The 20,283-nt window shown below is 40.3% G+C and overlaps 2 protein-coding genes across 17 annotated transcripts in view; both read right to left on the reverse strand.

The window, feature by feature from the left end:
* LOC6733850 (potassium channel subfamily T member 2) overlaps positions 1–20,283 on the reverse strand; it is a 97,415-nt gene that overhangs the window by 53,319 nt on the left and 23,813 nt on the right. For 5 of the 16 annotated variants that reach the window (XM_039292646.2, XM_039292647.2, XM_039292650.2 and 2 more), the window contains exon 1: positions 5,221–5,929. The exons of 2 other annotated variants lie outside the window; for them this stretch is intronic. Coding sequence is in view for 3 of the 14 variants with exons in the window: in XM_039292642.2 (XP_039148576.1) it covers positions 12,440–12,720 (281 nt within the window). In the remaining 11 variants the exon portion in view is untranslated. Of the gene's footprint in view, positions 1–5,220; positions 5,933–12,439; positions 13,042–19,406; positions 19,561–20,283 lie in introns of those variants that run through there. 9 more of the 16 variants (XM_039292648.2, XM_039292640.2, XM_039292642.2 and 6 more) reach the window with 8 other exon arrangements.
* LOC6733855 lies at positions 610–4,726 on the reverse strand. The gene has a single exon (XM_002080863.4). It carries the CDS (start codon positions 3,850–3,852, stop codon positions 2,071–2,073), a length of 1,782 nt encoding a protein of 593 aa, XP_002080899.1. The 5' UTR covers positions 3,853–4,726; the 3' UTR covers positions 610–2,070.

Consider the following 20,283-nt stretch of genomic DNA (forward strand, 5'->3'; position numbering starts at 1 on the left):
TTCCTCACTGACGATATTATTTTCCGAACTGCTTCGTCGATCCAGTAATTCATAATACCGGAACTCCACACCTGAAGTGCGTGATCCTGCAGGGCCAATGCGTAAATCGAATTCGGTTCCAAGACTAGGGAATATGTAAGTCCGCTGATCAAACGCAGTTCTGGGGAGCTGCAAAATGCCTTGTGAACGGAATGGCTTTGGAGTGCCCTGATAAGGCCCTCATTATAGATGAAAGTCTGATAGGCGTAGCTTGTATTAAACGAAACAATCATATTCATTAGTTCCTGGCTTTTAACAACCCAGATGTTCGTCAGAAACTTCGACAGAATGTCGGGATTCATCTGCTGTTTGATAGTCATGAAGTTCATGTGATTGAAAACCACGGTTATGTTACTGTCGCGCAGTTCCTGAAAGTTACTAATGTGCCGATATTGCGGATTCATAGAAAGCAATGTGCTGGTCTGAGCGGCCATAATGCCAAATATGATCAGGCCTGTTAAACTCATCACCATGGTGAACTGTCCCTTAACGGATCTCAGTCGATTGGAATTGGGAACAGACATGCTTAAAATGCAACACAGCACACGCAGGCTAAGCACCGTTTGCAGGAGGGGAATACGCCTTGGATTTCGCCGGATTCGATCGCTTATGGTTCTAAGAAGAAAATCTACAAGGCTTAGAAAAATGTAAAATCCGAAAAATATAATCGGCGCACGAAATGAATAAGCGGCATGGAACCGTTCATAGGCCGACATTTCCTGTCCACAGGGCACTACGATGGACATTGATGCCATTCCGAGGAAGCAGTGAATCCTGCTCCCGCTCGCATGTCTCGAGTTTATCGTCTGTCCAGTTATGGCCAGATCTATCTCTCCATGAAGAGTCCTTTCGATGATTTCTATTTGGGACATATCTTCGCTTGGAGGACTGTCCAGTTGCAAAGTGATATTGTGCTGCTCGGCAAAATTTGTAATCAACTTGTAAATATATCCTGTGGGTCGTTTTACATTCGTACTGGGATCCGTCCAGTAGAAACTTCGTGGTTCCACCAAGTGATCTAGTGTCAAAGCAATTTTTCCCATATAATTATACCATAGGACTGGGAAAATATTAGACTTTCCAAGGGGCTTTTCGAGTCTTTCGAACTTCGGTTGAGGAAATGGAAAAAAGCGCAAAAGTTGTAAGGTTCTTTCTATTAGCAAAATATTAAGGAACTTGTGTACATCTGCTTGCTTTGCCATATCTCCGAGAAACTTTTCCGTAGGCTCGAGCTCTAGCCAAATCACAATCCTGGCCTCTCGCATGTGATTTAAATTGGCAGCCAATGATGAGAGGAGGAATATATCCTGCTCAGAATCCATGTAGAGCAGAGCCATGATTCCCTTATTGTAGTGGTTAACCAACTCAATTCTTTGAGTTTCATCCATATGGATTATGGGCCAGGGTAACGGATATAGTCCTTGAAAAAGATTCTTTTTCTGAACGTGGCTTTGCATCATCAAAAGAGTGGTAATCGTTTGTTCCTGCTCCACTGCTTTCAGGAAACTTTGAAGGAACTCATATTGTTTCACAGTCACTGCTGCAGCACTTGCCAACAAGAAAATAATTATTTGAGCTTCCCTCATGACTTCTGGATTAATTCTAGTGAACTAAAATCACTTGGAATTGTGCATTCCCATTTTAAACTCATATCCGTGCATCTTTGCAATAATGCATTTTAAATCGGACGCCCATCTAAAAAGCTCTGCCAGCCTGTAATCAATTTAAACGCTACATATTCCATCTCAACTACGCAACCTGAGGCTTTTCATTGAAATTATTATTAATACAATTGTGCAATTATCACAGTGAAAATAAATAAGACAGGTATACGCTTTTGGCAACCCCCTTTTAAAATGACTGCTTTATATTTGAGAATTGAACACACGGTGCTTTTTTGATTAGAACATACAATTTAAATTTTTATTACGTTAAGAAAGCTTTCTAAGCGAACTAAGCATTGAAAATTGCAATTTGATTATGATTTATAATATTTAACATTTTATAACATATTTTCCTGTCTATTGTCTTTCATATTCCTCGCTTTTTGGAGCCCACGACAACTTCCACGATGAATACACAAAAGGCTAGAGCGCCACCGAATAGGAGAATCATCCAACAGCATTTATAATCCTGCAGCTTCAGAGATTGATATCCGATTACAATGGGTAGCTTTTCCAATTGTGAGTGCCTCACGGTGGAGATAAGATCCCGAATAGCCTCTTCCGCCCAGTAATAGACCAGACCGGCACTAAAGACCTGAAGGGTGTAGTCCTGCAAGGGCAGTGCGTAGATCGAATTCTTTTCGAGAACCGCAGTATAAGCGAGTCCACTGACCACTTCTAGATCCGGGGTCCTACAAAACGCCTTACGGGTAGTGTGCATTTGAAGCAGCGTAAAGGGGTCTCTTTTGTAGGAGAATGTCTGGTAGGCATAGCTCGTATTCAAATCAAAGATCATCTTCATCTGCTCAATGCTGCTCACAATCCAGATGTTCTGCATGAACTTGGCTAAAAACTTGGGATCCATTTGCTGCTTGATGGTCATGTAGTTAAGGTGGTTACAAACCACGGTTATGTTACTGTCGCGTAGTTCCTGAAAGTTCTTGATATGCCGATATTGGGGCTTCATGGTGAGAATAGTACTCGTTTGTGCTGCCACAATGCAGGACAGAATGAGCCCTGTGATACTCATCACCATGGTCAGCTGACCCTTGACGGACCTAAGTCGATTCCCTTGTGGAGTGGGCAGGGACAGAATGCAACTGAACACCCGTAGGTTGAGCACCAGGTTTAGGATCTTCTCATGTCTTGGATGGCGTTTGACTCGATCGCTTAGGGTTACAAGTATGATCTCTATGGTGTTTAGCAGGACGTAGTATCCAGCTATGGTGATGGGTGTAGCCAGTCCGTAGACCAAAAAGAACCGATCAAACATTGGCAACTCCGGGCCGCAAGGAACGGCAATGGATAGGGCTGTCATTCCTAAAAGAGGCTGAGCCCTACTTCCGTTTGGGTGTCTAAAGCTAATCAACTGCCCGGTTAGTGGTAAATCTATCTCTCCCCGAACAGTCCTTTCGATAATTTCCTCTTGGGTAGTATTTGTGTTGAGTGGCCATTTCAGGAGCATGGTAATATTGTATCTCTGCGTAAAGGCTTTAAAGACTTTGTAGACAGATCCACTTTGCGTTCTATGACCGGTTTTTGGATTAAAAGAATAGAAGCTCCGTGGTGGCACCAAGTCGGGCACAGCTATTGCATTTTTGCCCATAAAGTTGCGCCAAAGAGCGGGATATATTTCCTTTTCTTCGAAAGGTTTGTCGATAACTTGCACCGTTGGCTGGGGAAATGGATAAAATCGTCGAGTTTTTAATGTATTTTCTATTACCACGAGATTAAGAAACTTCTCTTTAGATGCCTGAAAAACAATATTTTCAAGAAAAGTTTCCGAAGGGCTCATCTGTAACCAGATCATAATCCTCGCGTCTCTAATATGATTGAAATCGGCAGCCAATGCCGAAAGTAGCAATGTATCCTCCTCAGCTTCCATATAAACAAGGGCCAGGATGTCCTTGTTAAAATTGTTTACTAGTTCAACTCTTTTAGTTTCGTCCAAGCGAATTATAGGCCAGGATATGGGGTAAAGTCCGTGCAAAAAATCATGTTTATGAACTTTCCTTTGCATGAGAAGAATAGTTGAAATAGATCTCTCTTTGTGCACCGCTTCTAGGAAATTCTTTAGGAATTGCAGTTGTTCCGTTGAGGAAACCACTCCGCCGACCAGTAACCAGACTAAGAGTTTTATTTGCCTCATTTTTTATGGCCTTTTGAAACTGAACTGATGTCACACAAGAAACTGCCATTCTTTTTAAAACGTATATCCGCATGCCACTAATGTAATTTAAATCAAACCCCCATCTAAAGTGCTCTAAAAACCAGCAATCAAGCTAAGCATTACGTATACGCACTGTAATCCGCGAACTGCGTTTTCATATTTAAATTAGCATGAATATTAAACTCAAATTACTTTCACACCGCGGCAACCTCCAGGTTTGTACATATTTAATTAAAGGCAGAGCAGCCATTGTGCCCCAAGCTCGGAAACTTTCGAACACACATGTTTATGTCCTGCCATACGGTAGTGCTTTTATTCCGGTTTTGGTTACTTTCCCCATAAAACCCACTCGAGCTGAAGCCCCTCAACGACATAATTTACAAAGCGCTTTGGCAGCTGTCTACCTCTGTCTGCAGTCTTCCGACTCCCAGCTCCCGGCTCCCGGCTCCTGTCTTCAGGCTCCTGGTTCTTAGCTCCCGGCTCTCCTGCCTCCTTACCGACACTTCCGGCTCTCCTCCTCGCCCGCTTATCATTGTCAGTGGCAGTTTGTGTTTGTGGAAGGAAGCAGGAGTCCTAGCAGCCGGAGGAAGCAGAGCATTCCAAGCGCATTTAATGCGCATAATGTCAAATGCAACAAAGCAACGGAAACAACAAACCTCAGTACAAAACCGCAAATGGAGGAGAAAGAGCAGAAATTCAAAGGGTAAGGGACTTTCTTCTGCCAAAAGGGCACACACACCATATTTTTAAAGAAGCTCAGGCAGGGGACTTTCTTTTATCTCATTATAACTTTTAAGCCAACATGTTAACAAGCTAATTGGGTACGTTTTGTCGCTATTAGAAAATTATTGGACAAAAGGATTCTAAAGTTAACAATGTGGACAGTATCGATAAGTTGCAGAAGCCATAGATGCTATTAATATCGACGTCTTTTGTTTAACTGCTACTATTTAATTGGACATTGGCTGTATCGCTTATATCAAACGAAGTTTTTCCAACGAGTTTTCTTCCTCCTGACCCTTTCCAAAAACTACTTTATATTTATATAACCATTTGAAACATTCCCCATCGTTTTGAGGGCTTGTGAGTGCGGAACCAAGCCCAGATAAATACTGGCGCCCAACTACTTTGTGTGTGGGGGCATGTACCTTCAGATAAACTTTTATTGATATAAAAAATTACCCACGTAGAGCAAACAGCCGGGAAGGCAAAGCGAGAATTGGTAAGGACAACAGTTCCGTTATAACGGAAGCGGCACACGGATGCGGATGCGGATGCGGATTCACTTTCGATTGCACACTTGAGTCGAGAGCGGAAATACTTGAATGTTACGGCGTTCCAACGTACCTTTGGCTTTATCGTGGCCCTTCGAAGTGCTAGGTGTGTGTGGTGTTTAAGATTTCGTGCGTTGTCTGAGGACTTTTATTGAGGCTAAGCTGCTTTTCGCTGGCCGACAATGAGGCCCAAAGGACACCGTATTGCGCGAGCGCGGCATTGGCAATAAATTCACGGCGAAACTTTCGGCAACTTGGGGCTCTCCTCAGGTGGATGCCCCGATAAATAAAGGCTCACGGGTCAACTGGCTGGTCACAGCTTCATTTATTTATGCACGTGGAGTTGTAGACAGCGCACAAATTCGCACGGAACTTTTATTGCCACTTGTATCATGCGGTGTGAAATTAAATATTTAACGTGATCTTGGTGATTTATTATTTTCGTCTTATTGATTTATGTGGGCCATGTGGAAAATAACACGGCCGCCTAGTTTGGCTACGATTTATGGCAGCGTTTTTATTTATGCGACTTAATTAAAACTAGTTACTATTCTCTACGACTAAACATTTAACTGCCAACGGCGGGCAGATGCAATTTTAATTAGCAATCCGATTTCCGTTACTAAAAATCTCGCTTCAGGAAAATGTCATCGACACACGACACGACACGAACAATTGAACGAAACTCACGAACGCACTCACGAACACTCGCTCTCTCGCTCACTCCTTCGGCTGGGCAGCGAGGGAAAACTCTAAAGAAAACTCTGGCTTCGGCGGCGAGCGTTCGAGGGAAATCACATGTTTCATGTGCAGAGTATAAAAACAAACTGAATGCCGATTCTACAATGCCGACAATGCCGACCGACTAACATATATTTTTCAAATCCCGATGTTACGCAGTAACATCTCTGTTAGCCGGAGGATTTTCCGAGCGGGGAAAGCTCAAAGCTCCTCTGTTAACCGGCTAACAGTGCGACCCACAATTGGGCCATGTTATTTAAGCCCGTTGTACTTTTTTGGGCCAAGTTCCCACATAACTCGCACTTGTCGGGGGAAATGGAAATAGAAATAAAGATAGACAGTCGTGCAACCTCAAAGTGCAATTAACGCTTGTTTATGGCGGCCCAGCCTCAATTCACTGCGATTCGTCACCCAACTCAGCTGTGAATTCGAGTTTCAGCTTTGCGGCTCGCCACAAATCACTTATGGGGCTGTAATTAAATTCACGCCGAGCAGCAACAGGTGTGCGGAAACCACAAGAAGCTTGCGGCGCTTCAAACTAAGCAATAAGCCGCAGAAGTGCAAACTACAAATCATAAATGTTTAATGAAAACAGTAAAAAAAATATTAATTAGCTAAAATAAACTTTAAAATAAAACAACAGAAAGGAGCGCGAGAAATAAATTTTTGTAGGCTAATTTACAAAACTTAAAAATATTTTTCGAATTCTCTTGCCACGCCCACAAGCCACCCATACTTTTCAAAAATGTATTTAATTTCAATTTAAATTATATCATATTTACATATTTATTGTGGTAAAATTAATATTTGTCTGCAATATTATTAAATATTTGAGCGTATTCACTAATAAATACAATTTTAGTTTAAAAAATTATTAAATATTTTAAATATTTATTTACAACCTATTCTTATAAATTTATTTGCATATTTAAAATTGTTTCTGGGATTTTATTAAATTTCACATTTTATAGAAGGAGTAAGAATTAATCATTTTAATGATTTATCATGTTATATTTTATTATATTTAGTTAGCACTTAAGATCGTCCATGGTGTTTAGATAACTAAGCCTCACCTCATTCGCCACTAAATCATTTTTAGATAAGTGATATATGGGAATCCGTAAGGAAAAGCAAATAGATATTTGGCCTAAGCTCAAGCTGAGCCAATAAATCAATTCCAACCAAAGTCGGCCGGCACCCAAGACGCTTAAGGTTGGCACAGGCATTCCTCCGCTGAATTTCATTACGAATGCCAGACACAGGGACACGCAGCTGGATGGCCACTCAAGCCAAACAGTTTGCCAGGACGAAAGGACGAAAGCATCCGAGGACCAAGGGACGGCGGACAGGCATTCAAGTAGCCAGGATGGAACAACAAAACAAGGCAGCTGCCTCCAGTCAAGTCAAGTGGAAAGCGGTCCTGGTGACAAGGGGGCAAAAGTGTGTTAACATACTAATATTCACTTTGCATCTTAATCGCAGTTGTCCCGGCCAAAGGATGTTATTGCATGGGAATGGGATAGCCGAGAGTCCGCACGGCTATTTCAATTGCTGCCTGTAGTTGATATAATCAACATTATGCGGACGTATTTATGCAGCTCATGAGGAGGTAATTTGTCGAACAATTTGACAGCAATGAATAACAATAAAGGCAGAAAGGAAGTTGATGATCAAATTGATAAGTCTACGTTTGAATAATAAATGACCCTATATAAACTCGACGTTTAAGCTGCATTAGTTTATAAACTAATTGGGTACTATTTAGGCAACAACATCCTTTTTAAACATTTAGTGTTTTAATATTTTCGAATAATGTTAATGCGCCATCTGTTGCTCTGTTCAAGAAATTAAAAAAAGTCTCCAAAAAAGCTTTACACAATCAAATACCATAAAAGCTGACAATGTCCTTTGAAGCTCACTTTCCCCACAGCTTTCCCCCTCTTAATTCTCTCTCTCGCTCTGTCGAACTATACACTTTTTTTTTTGTTTTGTGAGCTTGAACTGCGAATAACAAGGTGAAGGCATAAGCAGCACGAACACGTGGTTGAGGCACACGTAAGAGAAGAGAAAAGAGAAAGGTAGGTCATGAAAACGGAAAAGAGAACGGGAAAAACATGTGCGAATCATCGGCAACTTCTAGGAGCGGTCATTGCTTAGGCACAATTCACATTCAATGTAACTGACATTTTCGCTGGCCTTTTCCGTGGCGTTTTCCCAGCTTTTCCGGAGCATCGTGTCCCTAGTTGACCTCCGTTGGCCTTCAGTGGTCCTGCTGCATTTGCAACTGCCCTCCTGCCTAATTGGCAATTTCAGTGAAAGCAAATTGTTGTGGCCGTTAATGGTGGCCTTTTCTCTTGGCTTCCTGTTGATTTCAGACTAATGAATTTAACACACGCACCTTCTAAATGTGGAAATTTAATTTAAAAATCCAGGCGATGCTTAGGTCGGCCATGTCATGAACTTGTTGCATTAATGTTTTAATGAGACCTTATGACGCAACGAGGCGTATACGTAATGTGCGCAATGACGCGCGCCACAAAGTATGCTGCACAAAACACATTAACCATCCAAGGAGCAATGACTTTAAATGGATTTACCCTTGTGGTTATGAATAGCAAATCGCTTAAATCGCTTAGCGGTTGCTGGCTAAGGACTTGCGATGGAGTGTGCTTGGGAAATGTTATTAAGTTGTTGAGCAAGGCAACGCGCACTCGATTTATCGAGTTTGCTTGCGGAGCAGCCGCATTGCGAACTAGCTTTGCAAATTGCCAAGTCCAAGAATTCAGGGTGAAGAAATTTGTCGACTTTACAATCATATGAACTGCGAAATTGAATGTATTATTCATATCCGACGCAGCATTCATCAGCAATAAAGTTGCCCAGCTTGGTGTGTTAAAGTGTTCTATCCACTTTGCTCTTCGGGCAAATAAAACAGGCCAATAGCATAATTCAAATTTGGACAAACTTTGTGGGCATAAGCTGAAATTATGGTTAGCCAATGGCTTACGACTTACAAAGTACCTGTTGTTACTGAGAATGTAATATAATTATGTACATTTTTAGGAATTGATGAATCTGTAGAGTACATTAAATATCACGGAATAATTCTCTGCTAGCCCGTTTACTTAAAATCTAAAGTATCCCCAGATATTATGTCAGAAAATTGTAACATATCCAGTAACAATATTTATATCGATTTATTAGACAATGCAGAAAATTCCCCACATAAGCTGTCGAAACTGAAATGCCCAAGAGACGGAGAACACACAGGCTAAAGAGATTAAACGCGCTGTTAATTGCAAACGAACAGTTTCACGTCGAACTTATAGATGTATATTATATCTCATTGTTTGGCATTGACACGATATAGCCCAGAGTTTCGACAGTGCGAGGTATCAAACTCGCACGTAAAACACAATTAGGAGGCACGCACACGACGCAGGACATAAACATAACATAAACAATGCGAAAACATTAACCAAAACACAGGACGCATCGCAGGCAGTGCGAAATTGGCGCCAGGATGAGGGAAAACCAGGAGCTATACACCTGCAGGACCCACAAGAATGTTCGTCCTTCGGCCGCGATGATTTGCGGCATTTTTTATGATTGTTTTATGGGTATGCGAGGGGAAAAATGAAATGCGGCCCACGAAAGCAAAGACCACTACGGAATGCCAGAAGTCATTTGCGAATTTCACGAATTCCTTTGAGGAATTCGCCGTGGAACAACAAAGGCAGACAAAAGGTGTTTTCTTCCAGATAAAACATTATTAATAGCGCGCCAGTCAAGAGGCAACTCCTTGAGCTCCTCACAGACAAATAACCAAGTTTACACATGATAAAGTCTATTCTGCACACATATATTTTCTTACTTATACTTACCACAGTCGAAGGATAAAATCTCACGTTAATTTAGACACTTTTACTCACCTGCAAAGAAAAGAAGAACAATTTATGAAACAATAAAATAAGTACTTGCAGGAAAATTCGGAAGTTTTGTTTCTTAAGAAGATTATGCTGAGATAAGAGATAGAAAAATGGTTTATGTATATTTTATATTAAATGTATATTATAAATTATTCAGATTATACTCTCAATAAATCGCAGATTTGACAGAGATTGGTCTCGATATTATACACAATGATTTCCATTATTATGGCTTTGTTGCCACGGAGTGAATATGCACTCAGACTATCTAAATTTTATTGTATCTTGTACTTCTTCAGCACCTAACGTGTCCAACGTGAGGTGGGTGTGGCTAGAAACTAAACCTCTTAATGTTCTTCAATAGCTCTTGATATATGAGGTGGTGCTGGGTGGCGTTTCTGTACCGACTTTTATGGTCTATTGTTGAGGGATTTTTTGTTGTGAAGAGGTAAAGCTTTGTGTGCTTATGGCAATAAAATGGCTTAAACGGTACATAAGAGACTTGGCCAGACGCTGCGGATAGTTGAGATCTCAGCCACGAAGAGCCATTAAAGCGACGTTAAGTCCTGTCTAGTATACCACTATCCCGTTTTACTTTAGCCCGGTGATAATCATTCATTTCAATTACGCGCTCGCACATTAACAGAGGGTTGAATCCATTGCGAGACCGGGCTTAATTAATGGTTTTTCCACTGGATGGGGTATGCACCCAGTCAGGAGCTGACAAGCTACTACCCATTGGTGTAATCAGCAATCAATGAGGTGTCGATATCTCTACACACCGAAATGAAGGCAGCACCGAGCATAATTGAGTTATTTGCACTAATTGGCATGCACAGGCTGTCGACGTAAATTGGCTGAGCTGCAGGCGAAAGCCACAAAAGTTTGCACAGCAAACTCACGAGCCTTCTGGCTTGTAGATCCCTGAATGACTCGAGCGGCCACCCACCGCACTGTGCCACTCATATTTCATTCAAAATTTTTGTGAGCCAAGTTTCCGGCTGGCAGCTACGTGCCACATCCTGCTGAGCGAACTCAAGCCACTTGCATTACAAACACGCTGGCCACAAAACTCAAACAATTGTTGAATCGGCCTGGATGATAGTTTATGTGTATAAAGATAGAAAAGTCCTATCTGTGACCGTATTGTTCACATAGTTATCTCCACTCATCTATTTCAAATTAGCACTTGGGCAAGTGGTTGGTAGTAGTCTGCATCCCTCCACTGCCATATCCAAATCCCATTATAGCCGCTTTTGGGCGAGCATACAATAATCACAGACAGCACTGGGTAACAGGATAATAAAAGTCAAAGTGCTGAAACAAAATTAAATTGACCTCGAGGCGGTTCTTCCAAGCAAAAGCGATTCTGCGCGGGTGTCAAAGTTGATTCAAGCTTTTCCCAGGCATTCAAGAGCAAATTTAATGGCTGCAGCACATGGTGGGGTTCAGATTTAATTTGCGCATATTTGCCAGATTTATGGAAAACAATTATGCATAAATTGTGTGTTTAGATGAAATGTGCAGGCTTCGAATAGAAAGATTTAATATGCGTAAATCTGTGATAATAAAAAACTCATCTGTCGCTTAAATGGCAAGCAGTGAAAGTAGAATTCGATTATGTGCAAATATAATGACAATTTACACAAGAAATTCCAATAGAGGAACATGCTTGATTTATAAGTAAATGACATATAGTTTAATTCTAATTATGCATTCTCTGTCAGTTTTTGAGCGCAGGGATTTGCTTCAAATAATAGAAATATGCATCCAATTTGTAATTTCTCTTATTTGCTTATATGCTAACTTTTTATAGCATAAAGTTAAGGTGAACAAATGGGTATAATGTCTCATAAAATCAATGCCAACTTTGAATGGATTTTTCGTCCTTGATAGATTAGCTGTAATCAGATGGGGCTTATAACACTTTCTTGTGTGTCACGTACCCACAAAAAAAAAAGAAATCGCTTAGGGGATATTCCCCTTTGTCAGGCCTTTATACGGATAAAAGCAAATATTTATGTATATTTCAACGCACGCAATCAGCCTAAGAATACAAAAAAACACATAAATTCGCCTGGAGGAAGGCCAACCAACTGAATAACAAACCACATGGTACAAATCGCCTTGGAACTGCCTGTTCACACAGAAAAAACACTCGCATATTAAATCAAGAAAACTAAGATGCAAAAATAACAATAGTCATAATGCCTTACGTTTTTTTTTTAAAAAAACATCACTCAGATTTCTAGAAACTATTGCTATGAAATCTGTACATTCATACACAGTCTCTTTTGAGTTAGTATAAGTGTCTTAACAATTTGATTAATCCTGGCCCTAATTAGACTAGGTGCTATACTGGTAAAAAGACCTTTTCAATATGCAATAATATTGTAGTTAAGAAATATATCTTATTATTAAATCGGGAATGATATATATTTTTAGTGACGGGAATTCTTGGTAAACATGTAATAAGTTGTATATGTTTTGCTGGTGGGTACACGGATTTGTATACCTCGTGGGAGAGATACTTTTTCCCAGTGTACGAAATGCGATAATCACGTAACCCCGATCCGAGACCAAGAAACCCTAAAACCAAACCCAATTCGAGCCGTCACTCACCTTTCATCCAGACGCATACTGCTGCGACTGATGTCACTCCAAACGGACATGGAACGCGGTCGCTGGAAAATGGACTTGGAGAAGCGCCGGACCGCCGGGGCGGTGGGCAGCTGCTGCGGGGGGTAGCCGGCCAGGTCGTTGAGGTCCTCGTTGAAGTTGACATTGCGCTGCAGGCGGTGATTGAGGCTGGGCGACGCCACCGAGGGCATCGAGTAGCTGCAGGTTTGATTATCGTCCGACATGGCCAAAGCGGTGTAGCTCACTTGGAGGTTCTGGCTCATGTCCTTCGGCACGGGGGGCGATTCGGGATATGTGTACGATTCTGACCAGGTCACCGGTTCTGACCAGGTCTACATTATTTAGCTGGGTTCTCACACTCGCGGCTAGCTGTCACTGCTCACTTTTCACATTTCCCGCTCATGTTTTGTATCTCACAGATGCATCTGCACCGAGCACGGTCTGCGGACTGCGAAGGCTTGTTTATTGTCTGGGCTCATGACATATCCGACACTTCATTAAGCACAATCAGCCCAAACAATTGGCTGTCTCTCTCCGTCGTTCGATCCCGCTCTCGTCTTTAGCCACATCGCTATATTCTGCAACTAAGTGACATTGATAAATGGATGACCCCGTGACCTCTCCACTGTCTCACACTCGTCGGCTGGTTAATTGACTGCAGCCGACTTGCAGCACGCAAAAATTTGCAAAGTTTAGGGTTCAAATACCACGACGATCAATCAGCCAGCTATTCAATCAATCAAAACCCATGAAAATCTCTAAGTCGCTTTCGAAAATCCCTACTACAAGCCTATACATAATTATGGTAAAAAATTATTATTTGACGCGAATATTATCTTTATAAATACCATAAAGCTCTCCCAATTTTATGCATATGCGTATTTTACTCTAATAATATTTGATATATTGCTATATATCGTTTTATAAACATTTTGTCATATTATACAGAATATAAGTTTTTATTAACAAAGAACTAAACAGATACACGCATAAATTAACCAAAACTCTTTCTAAATGTTTTCATTTTTTAAATTAATCTTGTGGTACTGAAGAAAGGGAATGCGCCTTGTTTTTACCAAACTTTCCATGTTTCATTTTATTAATTAATCAAGTTATGTTCTCCTAAAATAAGTTAGTTAACAGACCCTTTTCAAACTGAAATGAGCCCGGGGCGTGGCGAACAGCGCTGCTCATCAGCATAATGAAAAATAAATTTCAAAAGGAGACACACCCACGCACACCCCAAAACAAAAAGCTGCAGTTTTGCCAGATGACGTAGACGAGAAATGAACAAAATTGAAAATTCTAGCGCCTTTTTTAAGGACACTCCCATTAGTCGGTCCCTTTTCTTTTACTGCAAAATTAACTCTGCTCCCTCGTTATGCTTTATAAAGAAACATTTTATTGTGCTCTTTTCGGCTACTTGAGTTTTATGTTTTGTGCCCAACAATTATTTACAGAATTTCTTGGCCAGAGTGTGTTGAAAAGCTCGCCAAGGTCATTTGCATGCTCAACCATAACTTGGCCAACTAAGTGCCGCAATTAACAAATGTAAAGAGTGCTAAACTGGAGCCACGCCCACTTCCTCTTAACAAAAACTGAAGTGTTTCACGCGATTTGCCAGCCAAAGTTTAGCATAACCAAGACATTAAGTGTCCCAAAGTCAAACGATATGGAGTGGACCGGATTTTTGGGACCAGAGTATTTTGGCGACATTTGCAAGGTCATGATTACAAACGTATTTTACATAGCATATTTTTTGGGTGCCAGCCAAGCCCGAAACAAATAAAAATGTGAAAAATACACCCAATCTAGCAAAAGAATATATTTGTATTCAGAAGTACAGAAAGCGAAAAAATCAATTTTGGATAATTTTTTTTAGATTATAATTATCATGATTCGTTTGGTGGTCCTTTAAAGCCGCCTTTTAACAATTTGACTCATGACTTTTAAAACTTTAACCTTTCTTTAAACATTATGTTCCGTACTTCTTATATCTGAGGACCTTTATATCCTTGCATGCCTATCAATATGCACATACATAATATAATTCTGGAAATAGACTTTGCCCTTTATTAGCTGACTGTGGCCCCAGAACAATTCCCCTGTCTAAAATTCGACGCACATGAGCAAAGTTGCCTCCTTATCAATTAATGAACTTTCTCACCCCGAGTCCGGATAGCAGGAAAAAAGGCCGGATTTTTCCTGGAAAAGTGAAACATATGACAATAGTTCCTTCCTCTTTATATCACCACAGAGAACACTTATTGTCGTTGCCGAATAGGAAATGTCTTTCAAAATGGCTGACAAACAGAAGTTCTGTAAACATGCGGGAATTGTTAGTGGGAGCCAGATTGGCAAGGGGACACAATAAAAAATGTGTTGGCCTACCATGTGTTGGCCATAAATTAAATGGGTGGAAAAACAAAGCAAGCCCCCGAAATGAGCACATAATATATGTCGACATGTGCGCAACCAGTCGAGACACTCCTTGGAGGGAAACTCGCTTAAAGCCAAGGTGAATCCGCTTTTCAAGAGCGTTTTATTCTAGCTTGACATCCAACGTAAGCCCATCAAAATGGTTCTGTGTGATCTGAGTCCCATCCCCACCATTTGCATGTGAAATGAGTATCCCCTTCTAAGGAGCTGGTCAAAAGTTGTCAGCAGTATCTTACCCTCATCAGCAGCGCTTTGAACCCAATTCTGGCACAAAGCGTGACCTTTTCCCCCATTCAAATGGTTCAGGAAGAAAGGTCACTAGATGTACAAAAGGCTTGCATGGCTAGTTTATTAAGTATTTATGCGAACATTTTTTTGAGTCTAATAACTTTATTATTTTTTAAAGACTTTGTGTGGGCTTTGTATCGTTATCGCCTTAAATATTAAAATCAGATACAAACATAGTCAGCCTTTAAAACTAAAGGAAGATTACTGCTGCTTGAAACTTTTTGCTATCACAAAGCTGGCTTTAATCTCTTTCATCAGCCAGCTTTTCACCCATTTTCTTTGCGTTGCAATTCATTTTGCTCTCAATCTCTAGAATGGTATAACACTTTTCCCTAATTCTTGGCCAACATCCATGAAAGAGTTTTGTTTTTCCCTTTTCCTTTCCCATTTTCCCTTTTACGGCGCTTTTCCCAGCCAAGTTGAAATTGATTTGTGGCTGCTGAGAAAAGTTTAACTTTTTGCGGTCGGGAAATTGAATTTTTATTTCCACTTTGCCATGCCATCTTTTCTGTTTGCATCTCGATATGAGGAGAAAAGTTATCCAGGAACCACATATTCGCGTCGTTTTCACACCTGCCTAAAAAAAGGTTTGAATTAGCAAGTCAAACAAGTTTGTTCGCCGATTCAAGTAGATATTCTCTATCAAAAACTTAACGTTTGGTTTAGCATCTATGTGCACATTGTTATTGCACATTCAAGGCAAAACTTTTGACCAGCAGAAGGGAAAGTTCAGAAATAACTTTCACAACTAGATGCACATTTGCAACTTTAGTAGCTAACCGAAACTGACTTTCACGTTCATAGATAATTTAAATTCCTTAATATTAAAGCGGAATCCAATTTTCCTAAATAACTTTTACAAGTGTATGTACATATTTGTATATTAAAGTTACTAACCAAAACTGTCTTTTACGTAATAGTTTATTTAAATTCTTTAACATTAAAACTGAATTCAATTTTTCTCCTAAAACTAAAAGAATTATTGACAAATAAGAGTAGAAAATGGCAGCAAAAAAAAAATCGGCCAAAAAAAATCTGAGAAATGTTGGATGGAGTCGACGATGAAATATCTCCCCAACATACCAGGCAAATAATGTATAAACAAACTGTGCGCCTGCTGAGTGGGCGTGGTTCCAGATTCCAAGGAAAAATCGGAGGACATACAGTATGGGTTAATACAGCGTGATAAGTTGTCTGTGTTATACATTTTGCCAAACAAACAACCAGGAATTGAGTCAGTCTGGGCACTCAAGCAATTTTTTTCTGCCACAACCGTCATCACTTATCAGATAAAAATAAGCATTAAGATGTTTTGGGCGACCCACAACAAATGTCAACCGCAAATGCTTGGGGCAGAAGTTGAGGCAAAAGTTGAAATGTTTTACCAGAGAGAGATTGGATTATACGATTTTATTTGTTTGAGACAAATTTTGCCCCGGAACCCAAAAGGAAACGAAATAAAATTATTTAAAAGTGTGTGCAGAATAAGCTAAAATAAATAAAAACAAAGAACAACAATGACCAATTCAAAAGCGTTTATTTAATCAAATTAGTTATGAATAACTAATAAAGTGCTTTAAATTTAATATGTGCCAGAAAATTATGCATTTAAATCAGCATTAATATTCGCTTTAAAAATCTGTTAGAAAAATGGAATTAGCCATCGGTTGCTTTGATCTACCATTTCATTTAATATCCGTAATTCCGACAATGCCAAAATGTCACCAAATAGCACAAAAACATTTGCTGAACCCTGAACTTTGGCTCATTAGTCAATTATACGAGTGGAGCCTGGCGATGTCAACCACTGAGGGATTCACAGGGTGCCAAGTGAATGAAAAAGTAATCAATCTAAATGGGAGCATGGCAAAATCATCCTTAGGACAACAAGTGGCAATTGGCCAACTATAATTAATCTCAGAAGGCGCAAACGCTATAAATTTGCCTAACTGCAGCAAGTTCCTAATGGGAATACAGATACTTTGTCTATAAATTAGGGAGACTATGTTTGAGTTTCAAAGTTCTTCATTTGGAATGCATGGGAATGGCTGCATAGAGACGGTCGAATGATTTGCGCATATATATTTCATAGAAGAAGTGTGTAAAAGTTCTATGCCAGATATTTCAACCTACCCGACCTTCTGCCTTTTTTTGCTGTGTGGCCTACCCGTAGATTAACTCGACCTTTTGCCAGCCTCTGGCCAAAATCGCCCTTTCCACTGGCGATGCGGCGTTAGCCAGGGATTAGCCTAGCCTGTTACATCCTGTGTCATCCCCGCCCCCTGGGTGCCTATCCAAAGGTCCAAAGGTCTCAGCCACGTAGCCACAAAAGTTTTCGCCGCACTCCCCTCGTTGCTGGCTTTTTTGGTGGTTTTTCTCAATTTTGTTAAGCTTTCACTTTTAGCTTTTTAAGGTATTTTCCCAGCTTACCCAGTCACTGAACTGGTCGCCCTTCTGTTTTCCTCATCTTTCTAATTTTCCGTTTACTCCTGCAGCCTCTGGAAAATGAGTAGGGAATTAAATGCAAAATATTACTCATACGCCATGTGTGCCGCTCGCCTTAAAGGACTTTTACGACCCTCCCATTTATGTCCTTCTTGCCTTCGGTTAAGCCAATATAGGTTTGTTTTTTATGTTACTTTTATGTTTATTATTATTTTAGGTTTTGTGGGTTTTCGATATCGTTACACTTTCCCCTTATTCCGTTTGCCATTTATTTTATTCGCCAAGAGAAAATGCTTGATTATTTATGACTGGAGCTGACTTTGTTGTCGGGTACATAAATAAGTTTGAAAGTGCATTAAAATATAATTTGATTTTACTCTTTAGGCAAAATGAAATCAAAGAACAAATAAATGGAAATCTTTGTTTGATGTTTCCATATATCATGATAAGTCGCCTTATTATTTCAAAAATTGTTTCCATTTACGTACAAATTAAGCTAAGCAGTCAGTAATTTATTTGAAGCTGGATATAATACCAAAATACATTAAACTTTTTCAAACAAATATGCAAACCTTGTTTAGTCACTTTAAAAAAACTACTTCTTTGTAAACTTGTTGGTTTTTAGCTTTTAATTGCCGAATGAAAGGAACTGATATCCTTTCAACCATTTTAATAGTTGGCAACAGAAGAGTATAACGACATTTTGCCCAGTTGAGCATAGATAAATCTTAATTATGCAAACAATAAAACTTTAAGAATAAATTTATCCATTTTGTTGAAAAAACTATCTAGTTCTGATACTGCCGAGACCTTTGGCAACCTAATTAACTTTGCCTTCGCTTACTCCCATTTACCAAAACAAGCCACAAAATAGGGGCTGCACATCGCCGAGTGGCTTGATGAAAGTTAAAGTAAATATATAATAAAGTTAATTGGTATGCAAATTAGCACTGCTTGGCCAATTTCCCCTAAATGGGCGGAGCACAATATACCAGGCAGCCTGCTGAGGGTCGACTGCATTGATGGCAGCGGACGGAATGTGTCATAAAACCTAATTGAAAATTTCAGCCACGAACTGACAACAATCTGTGTGCGGGTGGGTGTGGCAAGAAATATTGTCGAGTGAGCGCCAGATAAGCAAAATAAACTGCAGCATCCCATGAGCCGTGGTGGCATGAAGCTAGTTGCAATGGCCAAAACGAAATGTGTCAAGGCGATTCGGCGGAGGCAACATACAACAGCGAAATACCTGCAGGGGCCTTTCACATAAGCAAACACGACAGCATATGTAAAAATAAAAATGTTCACTTGAAAATAATTCGCTGCGCTCGGTAAACAATGCCAAGGGACAACGGGGCGGATCGATTTTGGGCGAAAAAAAACGGAGTAACTTCAAACGAAAAACGGAGTAACTTCAAACGAAAGTGTGCTAAAAAAAAGTCCTCGTTTGCAGCCACGCACTTGAAGGCATTCTCGACTTGCCGCACAGTTTTAAACTCTCACATTTTTTACTGTTTTTCGACGTATTTTCGCTATATATTATCATTACTTTCCAAACGAGCCCAAGGACACACAATAACTTTCACTCTCTGCAGCCCAGCCTTCGCTTTATATTATATATTTCCTTTTTTGGCCTGACATTTTCCACTAATTAACACAACAAATCCGGCGGCACGTGGGCGATGGCCTCGTTTGGCCCACCACAAACGCGAGCAAGATAATGCCGTTCAAATACACTCTGATTAATTCGCGAAGGTGACAGTCGCGCACACCATACCGCATATATTCAGCTCGATTCCGGGGATATATGGCTCAATTCGTCGTCGAGGCGTTCTGCATCCAACTGGCAGCACAAACGAACTGAGGCACTGCTACCAATCTTTTCGTAACTGGCTCCAGCAGGCGTCCAAAGTCCAAACAAATATGCAAACCTTGTTTAGTCACTTTAAAAAAACTACTTCTTTGTAAACTTGTTGGTTTTTAGCTTTTAATTGCCGAATGAAAGGAACTGATATCCTTTCAACCATTTTAATAGTTGGCAACAGAAGAGTATAACGACATTTTGCCCAGTTGAGCATAGATAAATCTTAATTATGCAAACAATAAAACTTTAAGAATAAATTTATCCATTTTGTTGAAAAAACTATCTAGTTCTGATACTGCCGAGACCTTTGGCAACCTAATTAACTTTGCCTTCGCTTACTCCCATTTACCAAAACAAGCCACAAAATAGGGGCTGCACATCGCCGAGTGGCTTGATGAAAGTTAAAGTAAATATATAATAAAGTTAATTGGTATGCAAATTAGCACTGCTTGGCCAATTTCCCCTAAATGGGCGGAGCACAATATACCAGGCAGCCTGCTGAGGGTCGACTGCATTGATGGCAGCGGACGGAATGTGTCATAAAACCTAATTGAAAATTTCAGCCACGAACTGACAACAATCTGTGTGCGGGTGGGTGTGGCAAGAAATATTGTCGAGTGAGCGCCAGATAAGCAAAATAAACTGCAGCATCCCATGAGCCGTGGTGGCATGAAGCTAGTTGCAATGGCCAAAACGAAATGTGTCAAGGCGATTCGGCGGAGGCAACATACAACAGCGAAATACCTGCAGGGGCCTTTCACATAAGCAAACACGACAGCATATGTAAAAA

This window comes from Drosophila simulans, chromosome 2R (genome assembly GCF_016746395.2).
Source record: "Drosophila simulans strain w501 chromosome 2R, Prin_Dsim_3.1, whole genome shotgun sequence".
Classification (NCBI taxonomy): domain Eukaryota; kingdom Metazoa; phylum Arthropoda; class Insecta; order Diptera; family Drosophilidae; genus Drosophila; species Drosophila simulans.

Coding starts and splice junctions, on each gene's coding strand:
- LOC6733855 (XM_002080863.4), bottom strand. CDS start 3,852: ATGAGGCAAATAAAACTCTTAGTCTGGTTACTGGTCGGCGGAGTGGTT.